At 38.0% G+C, this 27287-nt stretch overlaps 1 protein-coding gene across 2 annotated transcripts; it reads left to right on the top strand.

Moving 5' to 3' along the window:
- The first annotated feature begins 21 nt into the window (after window positions 1-21).
- Window positions 22-25738, top strand: LOC121388170 (copine-3-like). Of its 2 annotated transcripts, none has more exons than XM_041519415.1 (15): window positions 22-86; window positions 5935-6130; window positions 6722-6901; window positions 7588-7662; window positions 9164-9238; window positions 11282-11365; window positions 12126-12215; window positions 12605-12700; window positions 13727-13813; window positions 14740-14799; window positions 15863-15996; window positions 17930-18036; window positions 19146-19288; window positions 20568-20804; window positions 22249-25738. In XM_041519415.1, the coding sequence occupies exons 2-15, from the start codon at window positions 5960-5962 to the stop codon at window positions 22441-22443; spliced, it is 1734 nt and encodes a 577-aa protein (XP_041375349.1). In that variant the 5' UTR covers window positions 22-86; window positions 5935-5959; the 3' UTR covers window positions 22444-25738. The 2 variants fall into 2 exon arrangements, with proteins under 2 accessions (XP_041375349.1, XP_041375348.1); XM_041519414.1 differs by having other exon boundaries at window positions 20568-20813.
- The last annotated feature ends 1549 nt before the right edge of the window (window positions 25739-27287 follow it).

Here is a 27287-nt window from a genome sequence, read left to right as displayed (position 1 = left end):
GGGAGATAACTGATAGAATCGGGAAATGCTAGTAGTTTTTATTTTATAGCAGTGCTCATGTGAAATGTACATATACTAACAAAAAGGTAGCTATTTGGATAACAACTGTCTGTTTATAAATATTGATATGCTTTAGAACCGAATGCTTATGCTCTGTGAAATTGATCTGCTTTTTCTAAGCTTAAAACTGACGTTCATAAATAACTTGCTTTCCAGACGGTTCGTCCACTGGGTGACTGGACAATTAGTCCACGGACGATTCTTCCGGGTTATAGCTAAAACGGAACCTTGCCAAAACGGCATCAAGCGAAAACGGAACCAAATTGGACAAAACGGAACCTGCGTTGGCTAAAACGGCACCGAAATTTATGGCTAAAACGGAACCTACGATGGCTAAAACGGCACCATAATTGAATTTTATTTGAAGAATAGTAAATAAGACAAAAAACAACAACAAAACAACTTAACTCAAATGAAAAGTTATTTATTAAAATAAATAATAAATGTTTTTGTGTCACTTCTGATAGTTGTACAAACAATCTTCAGGTCAGGTACATTTATTTACGTGCTTCCATCAGATAACTGTTCAAGCACGCTCCCTTTGGGAGCCGCCTCTGACAAGAGCCAGATGCCAATCTTGCTGAGGAGAGCTCTTCAAGCCTCTTGTGAACTTTTATTTTTCTCAATAAAATAAGTCAAAACAAAGAGACCACCAGAAGTTGGAAGAAAACGTGAGCTGTGCATGCATTTCTTAATTTTTACACATTCAATAAAAACAACACTTTTCCTTGTTGTTGTATTGTTCCTGTGTTGTTTTTGTTATAATTAACCCCACCATACATATCCGTCTTAATGCTTACTACTACAAAAACTAATCTGTTTGACCAACAGTGTTAGTTGGGGATGTGTCATCAAAATGGAAAGACTTCCGAATTCACCCCCCCCCCCCCAAAAAAAAAAGAAATGGAAAAACTTCCGAATTCACACACCCCTCAACCCTTATTCATCGCTCTGAACCCTAACCCTAATCCTGAAATATTAATAATAAGATAAGTTATATATATTTATATATGGTGCCGTTTTAGCCATGATAGGTTCCGTTTTCGCCAAACAAAAATGGTTCCGTTTTAGCCTGTACCCATTTGTCCACTCGATGACTGCATTTTTTTCAAACATATTAATAGTTACTTCTTTGACACTGTAATTGTTTCTTAACATTATTTTGTGGTATACTATAACCAAAAAAGTAAAATAGAGTTAAGCCAAAACAAGGGTGCGAAAAGTGACTGTCGTCGACCTTAGAATTCAACATTAATATCCAGTTTTTATTAACTGTTTGTATTCATTATCACGATTCATCCACTTGCTCATACATTATCTCACATGTCACGATGTGGTAAATAGGTGATGCAAGCCTCCTTCAATGGTGTAAATTCTATCCACTGTACCCTCCCTTGTCACATGTTATCCCCATATGCCTAATAACCTCGAAATAAAATAAAAACTCGTCTTCAATTCCAATTTAATTCAATGTACATTAAAACACAATTCAACAAAACAACAAATGTCATTCAAAAGTTAACATATTTAACATATTTGACATTAGTAGAAATGAACAAGCTAATGTTTTTGGTCAATTAAATCGGTGTAGAATCGATGAATGGTATTTCATGGTTGTTAACTGCACAAATCACTGTAGGAGATTATCCATTCAAATATCACTGGAAGAGAAACTTCCAACAATCAGCCGAGTAATGAATGGATAATCTCGCAGAAGCACGAATCAATTCTTTGGCAGTAATTTCATCATTGGTGCCAGGTCCTATGCTTCAGCCGTTGCATCCGTCCAACTCTTCCATCGCTCACTTGTTCCGTCGTCATATTCACCAACTTGGCTTCTCGGAGAAGCAGAGGCACCAGCAGGTAAAATTGTATCCCGTCTTGTGTTGCTCTGGCGTTAATTCGCCGATGCCAACCTTCAGTGTTGTTGTTTGTTCTAATCTGAAAGTGAATAACAAAAAATAAATAAGAAAGAATGTAAATACAGTCTGGTTGTCCAGCATAAAACAGCATTAACAAATTATAAGAAACAAAACACAATTAACAGAATTACAAGTTTTAGGTGGTGTGGTCATGTTTTCTGTACAATACATTATACTAAAACATACGTTTACCAACATTTTCATGATGTCAATGAGAAATTTTTATGCTGTTATTGTCATTTCAAAATTCAATACTTACTGGCATTCCAAATATGGACCAGTTGTCCACCTTTCACACAGTGCTTCGAAGCCATGTTCTTCGAACATATGCCATGACATTCAACACTCTTGGCGGTATGTTGTTTATACTGCATAGTCTTTCGAACTGACTTTCTATGTCATCCGCTGGCAGGTATGGAAGGCACAGGATCTGTTTAAGAAATTTGTATATGCTGCCCCTTTCATTGTAAGATTTCTCAAGCCCTTCTTGGCGTATTCTATTGAATACAGCTTGTGTCCAGTGGAATAGGCATCCCTAAGAAAAGTAAAGTAAAGTATTATTCAGTTTATTTACTTTAAAAAGTAAAATTATGCAATTTATATAGTACATGTAGTAGACTACAATAATTAGGTACTTTAGGTTTAAAATAACTAATTTAACAAATAAGGGAGGCCGTCAATATTTTAAACTGTTTTATGCGTACCTCTAAATAGTCAACGGTCTGTCGCCTTGACATCAAGATGAACGCCAATGGAACCTGGGTCAGCGCCTCTCCCGATCTGACGAAGCCGTGAAATCCGAATAGCTGGATGAATGGGGGCGACATTATCTTGAAAGTTCCATCCATGTACCAGGTTTTGGCCTGACCAAGTTGTTGAAGCTGGGCTGGCGTGGCGTAAATCAAATGCTGCTGTTCGTTTATATAAACGGACCCCTGAAAGAATGTCTCTGCATCTTTTGTGTAAGGAGCACAAGTACTGAACATCAACCTGCAAAAATAAATAACTTGTTCATTAGGCCTACACATTATTTTCCTGTGGATACTTAATTAACATCAACCTGCTATAAAATTACATGACTATATTTTAGTCAATAGTTTGCTACAGCTTCTATTATAAAAAGAAAATAAATGAGTTATGCATACATCAAAGTACAGGTCTTTTGGGTCGTCTGGTCAGAATTTTTGTCGTGACGATTTGGACCGCAAATGACCCCACATCAAACTCTGATAGTACCGTTGTATTCTGAAAAAAATATATGCACACATTTAAAAACAAATTGATTTGAAGTAATATTTATAGGTAATTTATAATAAACTAATTGACATATATATTAAAAACAAACCCTCTGGTGGCGACGGACTGAAGACTTAATAATGCACACATTACACAGAAACGGACTAGATTTAATAGTTTACAGTTTGAATAAACTAGCTGACATATATATTAAAAACATACCCTCTGTACTATTGGTGCTGGTGGCGGTAGACCTGGTGGTGAGGGAAGACTGTGTGGGTGGCGGTGGCAGACGCATACAATTCAGACATTTCCAATCAATTTCTGTCCCATTCTTTACAGCCGCCTTATATACTTGTCGCGATACACCTGTGTAAATATCCGATATTATTAAATGTAATGAGCTGATTCAAGTTGTTAAAAATAATCACAATATGCATATTTTAATTTACTTTAGTAATATAAAGATTAAAAACGTCTATAGTAGTGTTGGAAATAGAATAAAAATTATTTTCTTCGAATATGTTTTTCATATTAAACTGACAAGTAAATATTTAGTAAATATCTATTTAATGATAATTTACCTAATTTAGCATTTACTTATTTGGGCGCTCATGAAATTAAAACAAAGATATCACTAAACCGGTGATTTGTGACCTTTGAGGGACCGTCTCTGATGACGGTTTACCCCTATTCCTCTCCAATATTTGTAGACATTTCTAAGTAACTACACTAATATGCCCACAAATGATTCAAACAAAATAATGGTAGGTACTGGGTTCGGATCCCAGTCGAGGCATGGGATTTTTAATCCAGATACCGACTCCAAACCCTGAGTGAGTGCTCCGCAGGTAAAACATTCTTTGTGATTATACCTAATTTCTGTACACATGTAACCCCTACTGATGTCAAACATCAGTGGTTCCAATTCTAGCCACTTGTAAAGCGCACCTATTATGGGAAGGGTCTATATGGAAATATAAGTAGAACAAACTGAATACGGTTTTGGTTGGTTGGCTCTTATTTATTAGGTTCAATTAAAACAAATAATAATAATAACAAAAATAGAGAAAGAAAGAATGAGAGAAAGAAATTGCAATACTTACGATAAAATTTAATAACAAAACACAAGTGACTGAATAATGTGATTTAATAAAACAACAATAACCGGGGCCGAAACGGTTAAGGGCCAAAACATCTGGGGCCGAAACGTCTCGAAAGCATACCTGGTACCGGTATTTATAATGTCGCAGGACATTCCAAATTACATAGCACCATACCACCCCCTGCTTGTTACCAACTACGGTTGGACTGCTGGTGCTCCTTTGCTCCACCTCAATCCTTTCCTGTCCTGGACGGAGGAACCGGCTGAGGCCGGTACTTGTGCCCAGGACAGGTGTGCGGTACAACAGCTTGCTCTGAATGTGCACGTTAAACAATTTCCCAATTCCCAATTTATAATGTTCTTTATACGTGACAGTGCCAAAGGAAAGTCCTACCCTTATTTTGCCATATTTTAATGTAATGGTATATAGACTTTTATGATTGGAAGTGTCCCAGTGGTAAAGCACTTGTTTGGTGCACAGTCGGTCTGGCATTGATCCTCGTCAGTGGGTCTAGTGGTCTGTTGCTCGTTCCAGCTAGTGCACCAGGACTGGTATATCAAGAACCCTATATCAAAGGCACAAGCGTCGGAAGGTGCCAAAAAGTGGTGGGGGCACATACACACAGACACACGCACACACATATACACACAAACACACACATACACACACACACATATATATATATATAAACCCCTCAAAACCGAACATCCTTGGGACCAAGACAAATGTTCGGTTTTAAGAGGGATCCATTTCACAGAGGTTAAGTTCTGTCCTGGCCTGGTGCTTATAAAACTTATAGAGTCTAGACTCGAGACTAATAGAATCTGAGACACTGATGTCATGACAACGTCATTAGAGATTGAGTCTGGACTCTAAATGTTTTATCAGCACAGGCCCTGGTTTTTAAAAAAGGATTCTGTGATTCAGTGTGAAACATCCAGTTTTGAAGGAATTCTAGTTTACAGAGGGATTCCCTGACAACACATGTTTCACATAGTAATCACTAATACAAACACTTGGAAGAAACTTGTCAGCAATTACATATTTAACGGGAATATTATTGAAACGGGGTGCTGTTGGCATAGTATATTAGTGATTGATATGTTATATATAGAATGCTGTCTCTGACAGTTATCAATGATGACTGTCCAAATGTCCATCTAGCTCTCTTACTGTCAAGAGTACTCGAGCTAATCAAGGCTGTGTTATGTTACATCATGCTATCCTGTCGGTGGGTGGGATGATGTGTATAATCAAGGCTGTGATATGTTACATCATGCTATCCTGTCGGTGGGTGGGATGATGTGTATAATCAAGGCTGTGATATGTTACATCATGCTATCCTGTCGGTGGGTGGGATGATGTGTATAATCAAGGCTGTGATATGTCACATCATGCTATCCTGTCGGTGGGTGTATAATCAAGGCTGTGATATGTCACATCATGCTATGGGACTTTTTACTTTTAAAAATTATAATTTTTTACTTTAAAAATAGAACTCTTATATGACATCGGCTAAAATGTTATTTGGCTCTAGAGAATATCATAGAATATCACAATTCTTCAAGAAAGGAGATCAAATTCTGTTTTAAAATAATAAATCTTTTCAGGTTTCGTTTGTAATAAGGAAATAAGATGATGTATCCAAACTCGGGACCAGGGATAGCCCCACCCCCAACCGCAGAATGTGTTTCTAAAGTGGAGCTTAGGTTGGAATGTCGTAACCTGCTCAATCTCGATGTTATGTCCAAGTCTGATCCATGTGCTGTCCTCTACATGTCCCGCAGGGGAGGTCACTGGGATGAGGTAAGTACTTTTATAGGAATGATTGTTTCGTGTCTCCCCAATACTTGGCTCAACATATGAAGTAAAGTATGGCCTGCTGTTATTTTTTAACATAGCAGGCCAAAAGAAATCTATCTTGCTTTAAAAAAATAACATCTGCTGGAAATAAGACAGCACAGGGTGATGGAGGGTTTGGAATAGTATGTGAAAAATTTAGGACCTTTGAGATATATTTTGGAACATTATGGGAATTGAAATATACGTATAACAGAATTATGAGCTTAACAGCATACAAGATAATAATACATACATCTTTTTCTTGAAAAATGACCTGCATTTTTTTTTTTTTGTGGTTTCAACAGGTGAATTTCTATTTTGAAAAAATGGACTGCTTTTTACTTCTTTGCAGGCTGCTATTTTAAGCTCTGCAATACAGGCCTCACCTTTAGATAAAAATAACATACAGAATTTGACTTTATCTGCACAACACTAAGAATACATTATTTACAAAATATCCAAAAAAACATTAATGTGGCAGATGTATTTTTAAAAAGTAAACAAAGCAACAAATGGGCTTTAAACATTCCTTAATGATTTTTTTGTTTTTTTTAGATTGGACGGACTGAAAATGTAAAGAATTGTCTTGATCCGAAATTTGCTAAAAGTTTTACTATCAGTTACTTCTTTGAAGAGGTTCAGAAAGTCCGAATTGAAGTGTTCGATTTGGATAACACGACTCCACAGCTTTCTGATGATGACTTCCTAGGGCAGTTAGAATGCACACTGGGTCAGGTAGGTTATTCAGAGCAATGTCGACCTGTCTCCTCTGTATTGTTTTTACATAAATCAGTATACAAACATTAGCCTCTGTAGTAATTAAAACGGAAGCCCCTGTGAAGTCATTCTATGGAGAAATAATTACAAGTTTGCCGCTTAGAGTTCAAAATATTACCATTCTTTATTTTGAGGGATCCGGGAAAAGAAGCCACTCTAAATAGTAGACATTTTCGTTGCAACTTCTTACACCATCATTGAATAAGTGAACATTGTTGTCCACCAGACAAAAAGCATTTCTATATTTAGTTTGACAATTTTTTTAAATGCTGTTAGTGGTTTTGGTATTCTGCAGTCATTTTAAACAGTTTTTATTTAACAGATCTATATTATTGTTTTATTGCAGGTGTAATGGGTATATTATTAGAATATGATTATAAAGGGATTGTAAAAAAAAAGGAAATGTAGGGATTTTTTGGCAATAATTAAACCTTTATCATGTTAACTATATTATTTATTTAAATTGCATTTTATATATATAGTAAGATTTCATCTGGTTGAACTCGGAAGGGTCGATACACCACAACACTTACACAATGTTGGCCTAATGGTTAGGTGGAACTACCCGATGGGTCGAACACTTTCTCAAGCCCCGACTGGGTTCGAGCCAACAGGATTCAACTGTACTTTGTTTTATTTTTCAGCTGGTTTCTAACAGTCCTTATACAAAGCCTCTGTTCTTAAAAAATGGCAAAAAGGCTGGAAATGGTGTTATGACTGTAAGTATAAGTTGTAGTTAAGACAGACAGTGATATATAAATGTTGTTATGCCTGTAAGTATAAGTTGTAGTTAAGACAGACAGTGATATATAAATGGTGTTATGACTGTAAGTATAAGTTGTAGTTAAGACAGACAGTGATATATAAATGGTGTTATGACTGTAAGTATAAGTTGTAATTAAGACAGACAGTGATATATAAATGGTGTTATGACTGTAAGTATAAGTTGTAGTTAAGACAGACAGTGATATATAAATGGTGTTATGACTGTAAGTATAAGTTGTAGTTAAGACAGACAGTGATATATAAATATGTATTTTAGCATTTACTTGTAAGCACCAATTTTTCTATTACTTAAGTTATTAAGAACAAAAATTATTTTGTATGTTCTAATTTTTTGATGGGTGTGGTTGGGCAGGACATAGCCTAGTGGTAAAGTGCCCACCTGATGCGTGGTTGGTTTAAGATCGATCCTCGTTCATGGGCCCATTTCTTGTTCCATCCATTGCATCACGAATGGTATATCAAAAGCTGTGGCATGTACTATCTTGTCTGTGGGATGATATATATAAGGATCCCTGCTACCAATGGAAAAATATAGAGGGTTTCCTCTCTAAGACTATTTCAAAGTTACCAAATGTTTGACATCCGGTAGCCGATGATGAATAAATCAATGTGCTCTAGTGGTGGTGTTAAACAAAACAAACTTTGTAACTTTGTTGATGGAGTGGGCTGTAGATCAGTGGTAGAGTGCTAGCCTGAGGTGTGATGGGTTGCAGGATCAATCACCCTCCTGTCTCAACCAATGTACCATGACTGGTACATCAAAGGCTATGGTATGTACTGTTTTGTCTATGGGAGAGTGCTTATAAAAGATGCCTTGCTGCTTTATCTGTAGGAAGGAAGGAAGGAAATGTTTTATTTAACAATGCACTCAATATATTTTATTTATGGTCATATGGTGTCGGACATATGGTTATGGACCACGCAGATATTGAGAGAGGAAACCTGCTATCGCCACTTCATGGGGTACTCTTTTTGATTAGCATTCAATGTTTATGAATCGTTCTACAATAAACAAACCGTAGCTTACAAACAGGCAAGAAAAAAAATCAATCACCGTTGTGAGTTATAAATAAGGCAATTCCAACCATCGGGACAAAATGTTTTGTCCGTCAGGTTGGAATTGCCTTATCTATACCTCACAATGGTGATAGATTCTACTAATCTTTACTACATGTTGCTAATTATAGATATATTAAACCAGACACTCATGGAATGAAGTAGAAAGTCCAGTTTAAAGGGGTGTCTGGTTTAGAGAGGTTGTATTTTGTACTGACATTTAAAAACAGACGTTAAAAATGTCCACTTTTGAGGGAATTCCATTTTATTGAGGATCCTGTTTTGAAGTGTTTCACTGTATTACTTAATATTAAAATAATAATAATAATAATAATAATAATATAAATAATATAATTTTTATTTGTATAAACTTTATAGATTCGAGCTGAGGAAATTAAGGAAGGTGGAGAAATTGTTCATCTGAATTTTAAAGGAAAGAAACTTGATAACAAGGTAAACTAATTGTTTGGGTTGGGGTGGGGGAGACAACATTTTATTGTATTATGGTGTAATAAAGTTACTTATCACCTCATGACAATTGATACTATGTGATGTAATATTGCAAAACTAAAGAAAGTTAGACTGCAGTTCATTTAATATTTTTGTATTGTTGTTAGTAATACTAATAATACTAAAGAGTCTTCTTGTTTTTATTCATTTGTTTTAACCTATTTTGAAACTTATATTTTTCCCAGTTAACACTTAATAGTCCCGTACTGGTCTAACTGGAGGGGACTATAAGTTTCATGTTTGTCTGTCTGTCAGTTGGTCAGTCTGTCCGTCCATTCGTCTGTTCCACATATCATTTTTCGGATGGGTTTTTTTAAAAATGCTTGGAGCTATTGAATTGAAATTTTGTACTGTTACAGATCAAGTATAACTGTCATGGCGATTTACCCATTTTTCACAGAGTTATTGCCCTTGAACTTTGGAGATATGAAAATTTGTTGGGCGCGATAGGGGATATGTATTGCTTTAGTATGCTTGTTCACTCTGTCCTGGACACAAAGACATCATGTTTTTGGGCTGTGTTCAGGACGACTTCGACTAACCGACAGGGTTTGCTGGTTAGTTATTAGTAGTTAGTATAAGAGAAATCAGTGTAGTGTTTGTTTTATTTTAATTTGTTATTTGTTTTAATTTATACACACACACACACACACACACACACAGACAGACACACATACTGGTGTTTTGGGGTGGGTTTTTTAATAGTTGTGTGTTTGTTTTCAGAGGTTAAGTGCTTTACATTTGAGGAGTTCCGGCGCAAAACCTCGTAAACGCCACATCCATGAAAATTGAGATAACCGTTGGAGACAAACCTTCTCAGTCGCTAGTACCCGATGAGCAAATACATTTTGCTTCAAAAGCCCATTAGTCCCATTCTAAATCCAAGCTAGAATACGATTTCTTTGCAGAACCTCGTAAACGCCATCTGAGTTTGTCTGCAGAACCACGTAGCTTGTAGACCGCATCAGATCACATGATGCGTAAAATAGCTGCGCCCATGATAAGCATTTTTGCACGCTGAATTCGTATAATTCCTTCAGATTTTGGCCAATTTATCCACGCTAGTTATGGAAACGTATGATGTAGTTGACGAACCTGTGATGTTATTACCAACAGAAAAGTGTAAACAATGTCGGCCACGAAGTTCGGCCCATTCTATAGCCAAAACAGCTCGCTACAGTGGTGAAGGTTTGATTCCTCGTGTAACATGTGCACATGTGACCAGGAATTATGTGGTGTGCCAGTTTGTTCAATATTGTGAAAAATTACTTTAACACTCACTAGCCCAATTTCAATAAATCGATGGATGTGTGTTTAAACTGGGGAGGGGGCGAGATGACTGACTGAACTTTCGTGTAATCTTTTGATGACTTCCAATGAGGGATGGAGTATGTTGTGCCCCAACTGGCATTATTTTCCAGTCATCTTTCCATAATTATAATTCTAGAGTGAGTATGTTACTGTCATTGTTATTACACTGGGATAGCAGAATCGTTTTAAATAAGTATCAGTTTTAACGCTTTGTGAAGGCTAGGAACAATAGGCCAGCAACTGCCAAACTTTGGTATATCCATGGACAAGTAAAGTTCTTCTTTTGTAAATGTTTAATTCAACCTTCACTTTTAAGATGTTTCTAATTGTCTGTTGTTTGATTCTGCAACATTTCCATAAGACTAGTCTCCAGAAATGGACTTACTGAGTTTTGCAAAGAAACCGAAGGTGGACTTACTTGGTTTTGCAGAAAAATCAATCACATTTTGGTAATTACCAAGTTTTTGAATAAAGGTTCATTTTTTACAGTAATATTTTTGTGTTCATTGCTCCATAACCATATCATGACACGAAAAGTGGAATTAGTGAGAATTAAAATTACCATCAGGTAAAAATCTTCATTTTAAAACAAACGAAGTCAGATGGACTTACTGGGTTAGAAATGATGGATATGTTTTTTTGTTACTTTTACGCTCTTCTTTGTGTTACTTTCAGGATTTTATGGGTAAATCTGATCCTTATTTAGAAATACTCCGACCAGTGAGTGATGGAAGCTGGCAGGTGGTGCACAGAACAGAGGTAACTGGAGTATTGTAGTTCAAATAACTTGTATATTTTTTAATGTGAAAGTCTTGCAAAAGTCTTGCTTGGTTGACGATACTCTGTTTGCTTACACAAAAATGGAATAAATAATGATTTTCCAACTATTCCCGTAGGATTGCAGGATAAAAGAAATTACTGGTTACTTTCTTAAGATATCGACTTGATCCTGCTCAGGTCGAAAGGCAAATGCAGCTCAGCCATCTAATCTTCGCAGGATAAAGCCGATATCTTAAGACGGTAACCAGTTATTCCCTGTTTAGGTGACTAATTGGCTTGTTACGAGATGCAGGACAAACAAGTTTAAGATCCACTCAAGGAATTAATACATTTAGCATTTGAATGCAGCAGGGGTGGGATTTAGCTCATTTGTTTGAGCGCTAGCCTGAGGTTCTTGCGCCGCAGGATCGAATCACCTTAGTGGATCCATTCAACTGATTGGGTTTTTTCTCATTCCAACCAGTGCACCACAACTGCTCAGTCTGTGATATGTGCTTTCCTGTCTGTGGGAAAGTGCATATAAAAGATTCCTTGCTGCATTAGGAAAAATGTAGTGTGTTTCCTCTGATGACTATATTTCAGAATTACTAAATGTTTTATATCCAATAGCTGATGATTACTTAATGAATGTGCTCCAGTGGTGTCGTTAAACAAAACAAACCTTGAATGCAGTATATATTCTCCCAGTCTATGGATTTAATTCTGTTAATTGTTTTTCTTTATCTTTGTCTTGTCTCAGGTGATCAAGAACAACCTGAATCCCAGTTGGCGACCCATTCAGATTTCTCTCCAGTCTCTTTGTAATGGAAACCGGACACAGTCCATCAAGGTCAGTTGATTTCCCATTCCAACCAGTGTTTCAAAACACTCCATCAAAATGGGTTGATTTCTTGTTTTAACCAGTGTTTCAAAACAGTCCATCAAAGTAAGTTGATTTCCCGTTCCAGCCAGTGTTTCAAAACAGTCCATCAAGGTGTGCATTTTCAGTTTAATTCACTAAGCAGACTGAGTACAAACCTACATACCTCTGTTCTCCTGTCCTGGACTTTGTCACTGGAAAAGTCAGAGATTAAGCCAGTGATGGGCATGCTAAAAAACTTGTGTGTTATATGAGCATGTTAAAAGAATTCAGTTCAGTTCAGTTCAGTTCAGATCTGTTAATAGTAAAATAAAAAAATGTAAAATTCAGTTCACTGCAGTGTTGTCATCGTCTTTCAGTTTGACGTTTATGATTGGGATTCTGATGGGTCACATGACTACATTGGAGGATTTACAACAACTGTGGAAGAAATGGAGAAAGCTCAACGACTCGAAGTAAGTTACACAGGGCTAACTCTGGGCAATTAGAAAATTCCACCAAATAATATTTGTCAGTTGTTTTTAAAATTCGCAATTGGCGAATTTGGCAAGTGGTAGAATTAGCCCTGTTACAAAATGGTCATGTCTATCTCTTTCTAATGGTGGGAGCGGGATTTAACTTAGTCGGTTGAGTGCTCGCTCAAGGCGCTTGCATCGCAGGATCGAACCACCTCGGTGGATTCATTCAGCTGATTGTTTTTTTTCTCGTTCCAACCAGTGCACCACAACTGGACGAAGGCCGTGGTATGTGTTTTCCTGTCTGTGGGAAAGTGCATATAAAAGATCCCTTGCTGAATTAGAAATAAATGTAGTGGGTTTCCTCTGATGACTACGAGTCAGAATTACCAAATGTTTGACATCCAATAGCCGATGATTAATTAATCGATGTGCTCCAGTGGTGTCGTTAAAACAATTTTTTTTAAACATTCTACTGGTGTGTCATGTTGGCCGACATAGATTGCTGTATTGTATTTCATTCTAAATTTAACCATGATTATACATCCATTAAGGTTCAGCTGTTGTAAGCACACGCATCAGTTTCAGGTATAGGATTTGGGGATTTTGTTTTAGGATACAGCCGGAATTGTAATATGATGTAATATAAATACAGCTGGAATTGTATAAATATTGTGGGAATTCATCTCATTATCTTATGCTTCTGATCCAAAATTTGAAATTTGTGGTAGCACAGGATCCTTAATTATCTTGGCTGGCTGTCCAGAACAGGGGTTAAACACGATTTTTAAAAAGTTTATTGAGTTTCAGGGCCTGTGCTTATAAAACTTTTAGAATCCAGACTCAATCTTTGATGACGTCACACGTATACAATTTGTTTGTCCTTGTCATGACATTTACTGTCTCAGACTCTATTAGAATCTCAAGTCTAGAGTCTAAAAGTTTTAAAAGCGCAGTGCCTGATATGCTCTCCTGGCACAGTAAATTTCACAATATGTTAATTATATGTTATGTATGTGTTTTCAGCAATCATGGCCATTAATAAACCCAAAGAAAAAAGCGAAGAAGAAAAGTTACACCAACTCAGGAATCGTATTGTTATCATCTTGTAAAGTAAGTGTTTTTATGTTGTTTGATTGTTAACACCAAAATTACACTCACATGATGGAAGGATTGGATGGATGGATGGATGGGTGGGTGGGTGGATGGATGGATGGATGGATGGATGAATGGGTGTGCGGATGGAATGATGGATGGGTAGAATAATGGATGGATGAATATACGAATGCTTGATTGACTCGATGAATGAATGGATGGATGGATGGGTTGGTGGATGAATGGATGTGAGGATGGAACGATGAATGGGTAGAATAATGGATGGATTAATGTTCGAATGCTTGATTAACTGAATGGATGGATGGATGGATGGATGGATGGATGGGTTGGTGGATGAATGGATGTGAGGATGGAACGATGAATGGGTAGAATAATGGATGGATAAATGTTCGAATGCTTGATTAACTGAATGGATGGATGGATAGATGGATGGATGGATGGGTTGGGTTGGTGGGTGAATGGATGTGCGGATGGAATAATGGATGGATAAATATATGAATGCTTGATTGACTGGATGAATGGATGATGGATTTTTATTCAAATGTATATTTTTCTAAATTTTAAAGGTGTTAATAGAAAAGGTTAACCATTTTGATTTTGTAGATTTCTTCAACTGAATGTAATTGTACTGAAGAGTAAATAACTCCTTATTATAGCAGAATTAATATGGCATCAGAGCTGGTATATCAAATGTCATGGTGTGTGCTATCCTGTCTGGGACGGTGCATATAAGAGATCCCTTGCCACTAATGGAATAATGTAGCGGGTTTCATCTCTAAAACTATATGTCAAAATGACGATATGTTTAACATCCAATAGCCAATGATTAATAAATCCATGTGCTCTAGTGGTGTCAATAAACAGAATAAAACAAACTTTAATATGGCATGTTCTTAGACATTCCTTCTCATTTGTTTTTGTAGATAGTGAAGGAGCACTCATTTTTAGAATTTATATTTGGCGGAATGCAGATTAATTTCACTGTAAGTATATATGTATTATACAGTGGAACCTGCCTAAACCAGATCACCTTGGGACCCTAAAAAAATCTGGTTTAAAGAGTAATCCGGTTTATCAAGGATTTCGTTTGTTCAAGCAAAAATCATACCAGAGTTATTTCCCTTGTTAGAGTTTTCCGAAGATTGCCTAGCATAACTAATACATGTAAACAATACCTTTTAATAAACCAATATATACATCATCCCTTTTCTTCAAGATATCAGAAACAGTTGACGTGCCGATTCCATATTTAACTGCTAAATCCTTCTGTTTCATTTGAGATTGGGAATCTTTAATTAAATTAATTTTATGTTTTAATGTCAATTCCACACGCCTCCGTTTTGCAGCTGGCGGTTTCGACATTTTCACAAAATGAATGGCTAACAAACTACAGGGCAGCTTATAATTAGACTGAACACAACTTTGCATTCAGTAGGGCTTGTATCCTCCGTTAGTAGAAAATAACTGTTCTTTATTAATCTAAGAGCTTGGTATTGTCTGGTTATCAAGGAGTCGGCGATTTCATATTAGGTGTATAAAATAAATCCGTTATCCGGTATTGACGGGTTCCGGTTTATTCAGGGTTTTAATACATAGAAGACATAGGGGGGAAATCGGGACCAAAACATCGGGATAGTTTTGACAGGAATCCGGTTTATTCAAGGATTGGTTTTGGCAAGTTCCACTGTAAAACATAATATTTTAATATCAGCATATTTTATTGCACATTTTAATAGAAATTATATTAATTAAGATTATTTTTTATGTTAACTTTCAGACTTATGTAACAAGTTTAAATATTATCTATTGTAACATGGATCAGTTTCAAAATAAAATGGATCCAAACTAAAAATATGAGAAAATATTTTTTTTTTTATCAAACAATGTGTCAAATGATTTGTATTGTGTTAGGTAGGAATAGATTTCATTGCGTCCAATGATTTCTATTGTGTTCAGGTAGGAATAGATTTCATTGCATCGAATGATTTGTATTGTGTTCAGGTAGGAATAGATTTCATTGCGTCGAATGATTTGTATTGTGTTCAGGTAGGAATAGATTTCACCGCGTCAAACGGGAATCCAGCTCAGCCGACGTCTCTGCACTACATCAACCCATACCAGCCCAATGAGTACATGCAGGCCATCCGCGCCGTCGGAGATGTCTGTCAGGACTACGACAGGTGAGATCGGTGTTTAAATACTCGCCAGTTCTTTAATTCATCTCTGTGTTCATACATCCTTCATATTCATTGTCAAGACTATGACAGGTGAGTCCAGGTGTTTAAATACTAGCCAGTTCTTTAATTCATCTCTGTGTCCATACATTCTTCCTGTTCATTGTCAGGACTACGACAGGTGAATCCAGGTGTTTAAATACTGGCCAGTTCTTTAATTCATCTCTGTGTCCATACATCCTTCATATTCATTGTCAGGACTACGACAGGGGAGATCGGTGTTTAAATACTCGCCAGTTCTTTAATTCATCTCTGTGTCCATACATCCTTCATATTCATTGTCAAGACTATGACAGGTGAGTCCAGGTGTTTAAATACTAGCCAGTTCTTTAATTCATCTCTGTGTCCATACATCCTTCCTGTTCATTGTCAGGACTACGACAGGTGAATCCAGGTGTTTAAATGCTGGCCAGTTCTTTAATTTATCTCTGTGTCCATACATCCTTCATATTCATTGTCAGGACTACGACAGGGGAGATCGGTGTTTTAAATACTCTCCAGTTCGTTAATTCATCTCCGTGTCCATACATCCTTCCCATTCATTCTGTCAGGACTACGAGTCCAGGTGTTGTCAGTATTTAAATCCACTCATTAATTGATCCCTGTGACAGCCAGAGCACCACGGCTGGCACATCAATGGCTGCGATATGTGCTGTCCTGTCTGTGGGAGGGTGCAGATAAAAGATCCCTTGCTACTCATGGAACAAAGTAGCGGGTTTCCTCTCTATGACTATATGTCAAAATGACCAAATGTTTGACATCCAATAGCCAATGATTAATAAATCAATGTGCTCCAGTGGTGTCGTTAAACAAAACAAACTTTTGATCCCTGTGACTGTCCATCCTTCCCATTGTTTCTGTCAGGACTACAGTAGGTGGACATTTTCTGTGAATCCAGGTGTGGGTGTTTTAATGTTCATTTCGTCTTTAATTCATTGTATCCATTCTGTCATCCGACTTCTTTTATTTATATATTAGTCAGACCTATTTTAATTTTTTTTAAATCCCAACCCCCAAAAAACCTCTAACAGTTTTGGAAGTTTCTATTTATTCCTCCAAATATCCATGCATGCATCCGTCCGTCCGTCCGTCCATCTATCCATCCATATACATGAACCAATTGATAATGTTAGTGAAACCCACCCATTCTTGCACCCATCCCTTGACTCATCAATCTTTTCATGCATCCTTCCCTTCATCCATCCATCCATCCATCCATCCATTCACCCATCCATCCATTCATCCATTCAATCATCCATCCATCCATCCATTCAACCATCCATCCAATCATCCAATCATCCATCCATCTCTCCGTCTATCCATCCATTCATACATTTATCCATCCATACATCTATCCATCCATTCATTTAGAACCCAGATCCATACCCATTTCGCTTGAAGCATTATCGGATCAGTCCCCGTCGGTAGGCCCATTGGGCTATTTCTACTTTCAACCAATGCACCACAACTGGTATATCAAAGGCTGTGGTATGTGCTATCCTGTCTATGGGATGGTGCATATAAAAGCCCCCTTGCTACTAATGGAAAAATGTTGCGGGTTTCCTCTCTAAGGCTATATGTCAAAATTACCAAATGTTTGACATCCATTAATCAGTGATTAATAAATCAGTGTGCTCTAATGGTGTTGTTAAACAAACCTAACTTTAACACACTATTATCCATCAACAAACTCACTTGATAATCCAGTCGTCCGTCTGTACGTCCATAGATTTTGATAGACTTACCAACCACACAACACTTTATCTATCCATACAAAATAGAAAAAAAATCTAAAATCTCTGCAGTATTTATTAATAACGGTTACATATTTATTTATCAAAACCCTTTTTTTTTTTACCGTTTGTGTTTCTCATTTCAGTGACAAGCTGTTTCCTGTGTTGGGTTTTGGAGCTAAGATTCCACCCAACTGGCAAGTGTCTCATGAGTTTGCAGTCAACTTCAACCTTCAGAACCCCTTTTGTGCTGGTAATCTGATAATCTGAACTCTAAAACCTGAAATTTAACTTCAGTACTGTCCCAGAGTTAAAAAAAAGTTTTGTTTGTTTTATGATACAATTAAAGCACATTGATTTATTCATCATTGACAATAGTCAAACATTTGATAATTCTGATATAGAGTCTTATAGAGAAAACCTGATTAACAAAATGTCCATTAGTAGCAAGAGATCTTTTCTATGCATCATCCCCAGACATTGATATACCTGTCGTGGAGCACTGGCTGGATTGAGAAATAACCCAATGGGTCCACCAACAGGGATCAATCCTAGACTGACCGCACATTTGGTGAGCAATTTACCATTGACCTGTTCCCGAATTGATCACATGCGACAGGTGGATGAAATGTTTGGTGTAGCCACCACCACTGGGGACGGGATGTAGCGTTCATTTGATGCACGGTCGATCTGGGATCGATCCCCATCGGTGGACTCATTGGGCTATTTCTCACTCCAGTCAGTGCTATCCTGTCTGTGGGATGGTGCATATAAAAGATCCCTTGCTGCTAATCGAAAAGAATAGCCCATGAAGTGGCAACAGCAGATTTCCTCTCTCAGTATCTGTGTGGTCCTTAACCATATGTCCGACGCCATATAACCATACATACAATGTGTTGAGTGTGTCGTTAAATAAAACATTTCCTTCCTTCCTCTCAAAGTAGCCAATGATTAACCAGTGAATAACCAGTGATTAATTAATAATGTGCTCTAGTGGTGTCATTAAACAAAACAAACTGCAACTGTATCTGTACCCTATGTAGCCTGTATTTCAGGTATTGATGGCATTTTTATAAATTTTACATTAAAATAATGAATACCACTGCATTACAAATTATATTGGGGTTTTCAGGTACAGTGCCTCATATATTTTGCCATATCAGGTATCAATAGCATTTTTATAAATTTTACATTAAAATAATTAATACCATCGCATTGCTGATGTTTGTTGCTTGTTTCAGGTACTCTACAATATATATTTTGATGTGTCAGGCATTGATGGCATTTTTTATAAATTTTACATTGAAATAATTAATACCACTGCATCGGGTGTCATATACAGCTTACATTTTGGTGTTCCAGGCATTGACGGAGTTCTACAGGCGTACTCTAACTGTATTCGCAGTGTCCAGCTGTACGGGCCGACCAATGTGTCTCCATTGATTCAACATGTCTCCAGGTTTGCTTTGGCGGCTCAGAGAGAAGAGCAACAGAAGGGAGCAGGCGTAAGTGTTTGAGTTGGGTTTTTTTTTTATTCTTCTATTTCTTCTTTTAAAAAAAATATATTTCCATGCTTATATCTTATTGTAGTTAAAGCTACCTGTCCTGGGCATACACGTAAGAGAGAGAGCAACAGAAGGGAGCAGATGTATGTTTTTGTGTTTTTGTGTTTTTTTCGTAAAAATTTCCATGCTTATGTCTAATTAAGGTGCAAGAAAATTGTCTTGAGCTCACACCTCAGCTATCTGGGCTGTCTATCCAAGAAAGTGGGGTAATCTTTAGTTGTTAGTGAGGAGAAGATGGTGTAGTGGTCCACCCATCAGGAAGAACTCGCTCAGAGTAAGAGCCAGTACTGAAATGCAGAGCTTCTAGATTATGGTAGCCCCACTCCCATGGCTAGTGAATTTCAATGTTGGGCTAGGAAATAACTACTATTGCCATGCCCGATGGCTAGTGAAAAAAATGTCAAATGCTGCAGTTAAGTCTATTTTGTAAATATGAATATCCTGCCCCCACCACGACCACCCAATGTTAGTGTTTCTAAGCTCTGTCTCCTTTAGGTGACATATCTGATTATTACTATTAATTAGTAAAATTGTTATAACTTAAAGTAAAGTAGGGCTGGTGAATTTTTAATCATGGCTAGTCAATTTTTAAAATCACTGATCCCATGGCTAGTTGATTTTATAAGAATTCTAGAAGCCCTGTGAAATGTGAAACCAGTACCTCCCAGTCTTATGTCTGAAGGCTTAACCATTACATCATCAAAGCCAATATTGTTCGTTTCACAATTTCGAGGAAATAGTATCAGCTGGCTGCCTTGCACTTATTTCGATGCCCGATAATATGGACTATTTTGCAGGATTCGCTCTGTATATTGCCGAATTAACTAATTGCTAATTTTTATACAAAATCGCTACATTTAGTCTTTGGCTAATTTTTTTTTTTTAGGAAATTAATCGCATTTTAATAATTTCCAAGAAAATACTCTACATAACTGAAAACTGGCTAAACCAAATTTTTTTCAGTGTGAGTCATGATTTTGGAACTTAGACTGGAAAGTTTCTTAAGCATTTATTGTTTCTTGTTTAATTTCTTAAGCATTTGTTGTTTCTTGTGGAATTTCTTTAAGCATTTGTTGTTTCTTGTGGAATTTCTTTAAGCATTTGTTGTTTCTTGTGGAATTTCTTTAAACATTTATTGTTTCTTGTGGAATTTCTTTAAGTATTTGTTGTTTCTTGTTGAAAACTTTTAAATTACGTCAATGTTCACCATTTTCTTCAGGCCTACTTTGTGTTGCTACTTCTGACTGATGGAGTCCTCAGTGACATGGCCAACACCAAGCAAGCGATCGTCGAGAGCTCCAAGCTGCCGATGTCTCTCATCATCATCGGGGTCGGCAATGCAGACTTCAGCATGATGCAGGAGCTGGACGGAGACGATGGGGTCCTTCGTGCTCCGAGTGGAGAAGCGGTGAAGCGTGACATTGTTCAGTTTGTGCCGTTTCGGGAGTTCAAGCAGGTGGGTGAGGCAAGTATCAGCCTGAATTTGTATCAGTTTTGTCTCACTTTTATGAAGTAAAATAGCGAGATATAGGTACATGTATTATGTTTTTTAAGGTGGTCATGTCGTCAACTTAACCTTCAGACTACTGGATTAATTTTTGACAAAAAAACAAGTTGAAGGGGTACTAAGTTATAACTTATCCTCACATATATTCTCTTAATTCTTTTATAAATACATAAAATAAAGTTTATATTGTTATCGGTAAGTATAATCTTCATGGGTTTTTCAAATTTTTATGTTATTTTAAATCAGTTATTATTGATTAAAATTAGGCAAAAAATCGATTTTGTGGCATTATTCCCTATAACTGTTTTTCTGACCAGAATGTTTTGGGGAAACGAACTACGATTCATATCCCAAAATTTCATGATTTTCTTTGTTGGTAAAATGGTCCAATTTATTATCAAAGTAGCTGTTATAATCAGTTATCGATTCTGTAAAATGCTGCGACGTATTGCAGTTGTCAAGCGAAAATGCTCACCGAAAACCACTTTGTCAACTCAAAATTCCCAGCTACTTTGCATTGAAAAATGAAAAACTAAAGTGGCCATATTGTCAAGTAATGTATTTCCTGTTGGTCTATTATTATTTCCGGTGAGTACGGTGTGCAAAACGGCGGGAAATATGAATTGGGGGAATGCACTGTGTACAGTGTGTTGACTTGCGTGATATCGGGTGACATATCTCGCCTGTAGTATTCAGAAGGTTAAGCTCAACATTTGGCTAAACATTAAAGTTTTGTGTTTAGTTCTAAATCAATGGATGTTTATCACAATGTAGGTGGAAAAGGTTATAAAAAATAATTCAATTAAAAAATCAAATACGCATTAATTAAGATGAATATCTACAGATAGATATGGCAACAACATCAAATCTACATAAACGAGGTGATTTTTGTCCCACCTTTACAAAGTTTAACGTTAAAGTTTCATGTTTACATCAATTTCTCACAAACTATAAGGCCAAAATCAGTGAAACTTGGTTTGTAGTTACACCTATGGATGTTCATCACAGTGCACCAGAAAAGTTTACGGTAGGGGAGACATTTAATTCTGGAGGATTATTGCTTGAATTAGTTTCTTGGTATGTTTTTTTTTGGGGGGGGGGGGGTTGTTGTTTTTTAATCCCATTGTCCCTTTTCCTTTTTCTTCTTTGACTTCCATCTCACTTCCATCTGACAGCTCCTTTCTAGCTTTTAACTTCTTCGCTGTCCACCTCCACATCCCAGTCCTTGTCTCTCCAACCACGACAGGTGCTTGCCACACACCTGACATTTCTCATCAACTTTAGTTGTAGGCTGAGTCTGACCACTTGGGGATTTTTGGTGAATTAATAATGAAATGTTTTTGCCAAATTCAACTGAAATGCTTTTTTTCTCTTTTTTTCTTCTACTTTTCAGAGTACAGCAGCTGAATTAGCGAGACACGTGCTGGCTGAAGTTCCTAAACAAGTCACGGACTACTACAAGATGAGAGGCATTCCACCAAATAAACCTCCCCAGGTGCCTTCTCGGCCCCCTCCCCCTGCCGCTGGTCAGCAACCCCCGGCACCAAACCAGACCGCTCCTCAGATGACCACACCAAATACAACTTAACAAGCCAGTGGACTGTGCTTATTACTGGGAGGGGGGAATGGGGGGAGGCAGTAGCTCCCTCGGAACTCCCATTTCATACACCTACATGTATGAACAAGGAAGTGGACTGTGCTTATTACTGGGACCATTCAACGTGAGGATCTAGTCTGGTGCTTGTAAAACTTTTAGAGTCTAGACTCGGGACTCTTAATAAGAGTCTGAGAAGTGAACGTCCTGGCAATGCAATGCAAATTGTATGTGTGCGACGTCATTAGAGATTGAGTCAGGACTCGGGACTCTTAATAAGAGTCTGAGACGTGAACGTCCTGGCAATGCGATGCAAATTGTATGTGTGGGACGTCATTAGAGATTGAGTCTGGACTCGGGACTCTTAATAAGAGTCTGAGACGTGAACGTACTGGCAATGCGATGCAAATTGTATGTGTGCGACGTCATTAGAGATTGAGTCTGGACTCGGGACTCTTAATAAGAGTCTGAGACGTGAACGTCCTGGCAATGCGATGCAAATTGTATGTGTGCGACGTCATTAGAGATTGAGTCTGGACTCGGGACTCTTAATAAGAGTCTGAGACGTGAATGTCCTGGCAATGCCATGCAAATTGTATGTGTGCGACGTCATTAGAGATTGAGTCTGGACTCGGGACTCTTAATAAGAGTCTGAGACGTGAATGTCCTGGCAATGCGATGCAAATTGTATGTGTGCGACGTCATTAGAGATTGAGTCTGGACTCGGGACTCTTAATAAGAGTCTGAGACGTGAACGTCCTGGCAATGCGATGCAAATTGTATGTGTGCGACGTCATTAGAGATTGAGTCTGGACTCGGGACTCTTAATAAGAGTCTGAGACGTGAACGTCCTGGCAATGTGATGCAAATTGTATGTGTGCGACGTCATTAGAGATTGAGTCTGGACTCGGGACTCTTAATAAGAGTCTGAGACGTGAACGTCCTGGCAATGCGATGCAAATTGTATGTGTGCGACGTCATTAGAGATTGAGTCTGGACTCGGGACTCTTAATAAGAGTCTGAGACGTGAACGTCCTGGCAATGCGATGCAAATTGTATGTGTGCGACGTCATTAGAGATTGAGTCTGGACTCGGGACTCTTAATAAGAGTCTGAGACGTGAACGTCCTGGCAATGCGATGCAAATTGTATGTGTGCGACGTCATTAGAGATTGAGTCTGGACTCGGGACTCTTAATAAGAGTCTGAGACGTGAACGTCCTGGCAATGCAATGCAAATTGTATGTGTGCGACGTCATTAGAGATTGAGTCTGGACTCGGGACTCTTCTGAGACGTGAACGTCCTGGCAATGCAATGCAAATTGTATGTGTGTGACGTCATTAGAGATTGAGTCTGGACTCGGGACTCTTAATAAGAGTCTGAGACGTGAACGTCCTGGCAATGCGATGCAAATTGTATGTGTGCGACGTCATTAGAGATTGAGTCTGGACTCGGGACTCTTAATAAGAGTCTGAGACGTGAACGTCCTGGCAATGCGATGCAAATTGTATGTGTGCGACGTCATTAGAGATTGAGTCTGGACTCGGGACTCTTAATAAGAGTCTGAGATGTGAACGTCCTGGCAATGCGATGAAAATTGTATGTGTGCGACGTCATTAGAGATTGAGTCTGGACTCGGGACTCTTAATAAGAGTCTGAGACTTAACGTCCTGGCAATGCAATGCAAATTGTATGTGTGTGACGTCATTAGAGATTGAGTCTGGACTTGGGACTCTTAATAAGAGTCTGAGACGTGAACGTCCTGGCAATGCAATGCAAATTGTATGTGTGTGACGTCATTATAGATTGAGTCTGGACTCAGGACTCTTAATAAGAGTCTGAGATGTGAACGTCCTGGCAATGCAATGCAAATTGTATGTGTGTGACGTCATTAGACATTGAGTCTAGACTCGGGACTCTTCTGAGACGTGAACGTCCTGGCAATGCGATGCAAATTGTATGTGTGCGACGTCATTAGAGATTGAGTCTGGACTCGGGACTCTTAATAAGAGTCTGAGACGTGAACGTCCTGGCAATGCGATGCAAATTGTATGTGTGCGACGTCATTAGAGATTGAGTCTGGACTCGGGACTCTTAATAAGAGTCTGAGACGTGAATGTACTGGCAATGCGATGCAAATTGTATGTGTGTGACGTCATTAGAGATTGAGTCTGGACTCGGGACTCTTAATAAGAGTCTGAGACGTGAACGTCCTGGCAATGCGATGCAAATTGTATGTGTGCGACGTCATTAGAGATTGAGTCTGGACTCGGGACTCTTAATAAGAGTCTGAGACGTGAACGTCCTGGCAATGCGATGCAAATTGTATGTGTGCGACGTCATTAGAGATTGAGTCTGGACTCGGGACTCTTAATAAGAGTCTGAGACGTGAACGTCCTGGCAATGCGATGCAAATTGTATGTGTGCGACGTCATTGGAGATTGAGTCTGGACTCGGGACTCTTAATAAGAGTCTGAGACGTGAATGTACTGGCAATGCGATGCAAATTGTATGTGTGTGACGTCATTAGAGATTGAGTCTGGACTCGGGACTCTTAATAAGAGTCTGAGACGTGAACGTCCTGGCAATGCGATGCAAATTGTATGTGTGCGACGTCATTAGAGATTGAGTCTGGACTCGGGACTGTTAATAAGAGTCTGAGACGTGAACGTCCTGGCAATGCGATGCAAATTGTATGTGTGCGACGTCATTAGAGATTGAGTCTGGACTCGGGACTCTTAATAAGAGTCTGAGACGTGAACGTCCTGGCAATGCGATGCAAATTGTATGTGTGCGACGTCATTAGAGATTGAGTCTGGACTCGGGACTCTTAATAAGAGTCTGAGACGTGAACGTACTGGCAATGCGATGCAAATTGTATGTGTGTGACGTCATTAGAGATTGAGTCTGGACTCGGGACTCTTAATAAGAGTCTGAGACGTGAACGTCCTGGCAATGCGATGCAAATTGTATGTGTGCGACGTCATTAGAGATTGAGTCTGGACTCGGGACTCTTAATAAGAGTCTGAGACGTGAACGTCCTGGCAATGCGATGCAAATTGTATGTGTGCGACGTCATTAGAGATTGAGTCTGGACTCAGGACTCTTAATAAGAGTCTGAGACGTGAACGTCCTGGCAATGCGATGCAAATTGTATGTGTGCGACGTCATTAGAGATTGAGTCTGGACTCGGGACTCTTAATAAGAGTCTGAGACGTGAACGTCCTGGCAATGCGATGCAAATTGTATGTGTGCGACGTCATTAGAGATTGAGTCTGGACTCGGGACTGTTAATAAGAGTCTGAGACATGAACGTCCTGGCAATGCGATGCAAATTGTATGTGTGCGACGTCATTAGAGATTGAGTCTGGACTCTAAACACTTTATAAGCATGGGCCCCGTGCTTTGAAAACTTCAAGACGGTCTTCAAATCATAGCTACTACTATTACGTTTGTTATGGACAGGACTTTATAAAACCACGAGGGGTGGCATTTAGCTCTGTCGGTAGAGCGCTTACCTGGGCCCATGCTTATCAAATGTTTGGGAGTCCAGACTCAATCTCTAATGACGTCACATGCATACAATTCGTATGGCGTTGTCATGACATTAGTGTCTCAGACTCTATTAGAGTCTCGAGTCTTAAGACTCTAAAAGTTTTATGAGCACCAGGCCAGAGGTGTTTGGGTCGTAGGATGAAACCTCTTTGATAGATAGGATCCATACTTTCAAAACTGCAAGACCAGTAGCGTCTTCACACTGTAACTAATATACTCTGTTATATTGAACCATGTACATAATAACAGGTGGCTGTAAATAATATGCTACTTGTTATGGGCAAGACTTTATTAAAACCATATGAGATCAGGATTTAGCTCTTTTGGTATGGCACTCATCAGAGGTGTTTTTGGTCATAGGATCAAATGGGTTTTCCCCCATTCCAGCCCGTGCGTAATAATTGGTATACTAAAGGCCATGGTCTGTCTTTAGGAAAGAGTATTATATAAGATCCATTGCTGTTGATGGAAAAAGGTTGCAAGTTTTCTCTGAAGATTACACAGAATTACCAAATGTTTGACATCCAATAGCTGATGATTAATTAATCATGTGTTTTACTGGTGCTGTTAAGCCATTGTCCAGTTAACATTAAAGTGACGTACCCTAGTATTTTTTGCTCGTAAAGCTGGATTTTTTATAATTTAAATTAGAAGTATTTACATTTTATTTAGAATATTCATTTTCATACACCTGGTCATCCAGGTTTTTGTAAAACCCCAAAATGCATTTTTCATAATTCTAAAAATACACGTTCGTCTGAGTACTAATGGTTATCAAGACGAGCTCTTGTTATTTTTTATAGATGCTATTTCCCCGCTTAAACATCATAAACTTTAGCTTCTCTCTGTTATGACCTTATCCAAATGTGTGTTGCAGGTGTGTAGATTAACTAAACTTGGTGTCCATGTTCATCGGCTAAAACTAGGGTCTGAGTCTTTAATGTTTTGACGCCTTGAATGTAAATTTAAAAGTTTTATAGGCGTGGGGCCAGATGTTTCAGTCCAAATTATGCCCTCTTTTTATAAAAGTTAGGTATGAATTTGGTTTGAAATATAATCTATAATTGCATTTATTTTTATAATTACATAAGAGGGACTAACTTGATTTTTCAGCCCAAGCAAGACATCAGTTTGTCCCCCCCCCCCAAAAAAAACCCAACACAGATCCTGCTTTTTCCTGTCTTATATACTATCTTATCTTAATATGTTCTAAATATAAGCATTATGTGAATAAAGTTACACATTTGGAATAACTATTGGCTGAATTATTTCAAATTTAATTTG

Source organism: Gigantopelta aegis, chromosome 14 (assembly GCF_016097555.1).
Source record: "Gigantopelta aegis isolate Gae_Host chromosome 14, Gae_host_genome, whole genome shotgun sequence".
Taxonomy (NCBI): Eukaryota; Metazoa; Mollusca; class Gastropoda; order Neomphalida; family Peltospiridae; genus Gigantopelta; species Gigantopelta aegis.
Note: the sequence above shows the minus strand (reverse complement) of the source record. Positions and strands in the feature narration are given on the sequence as shown.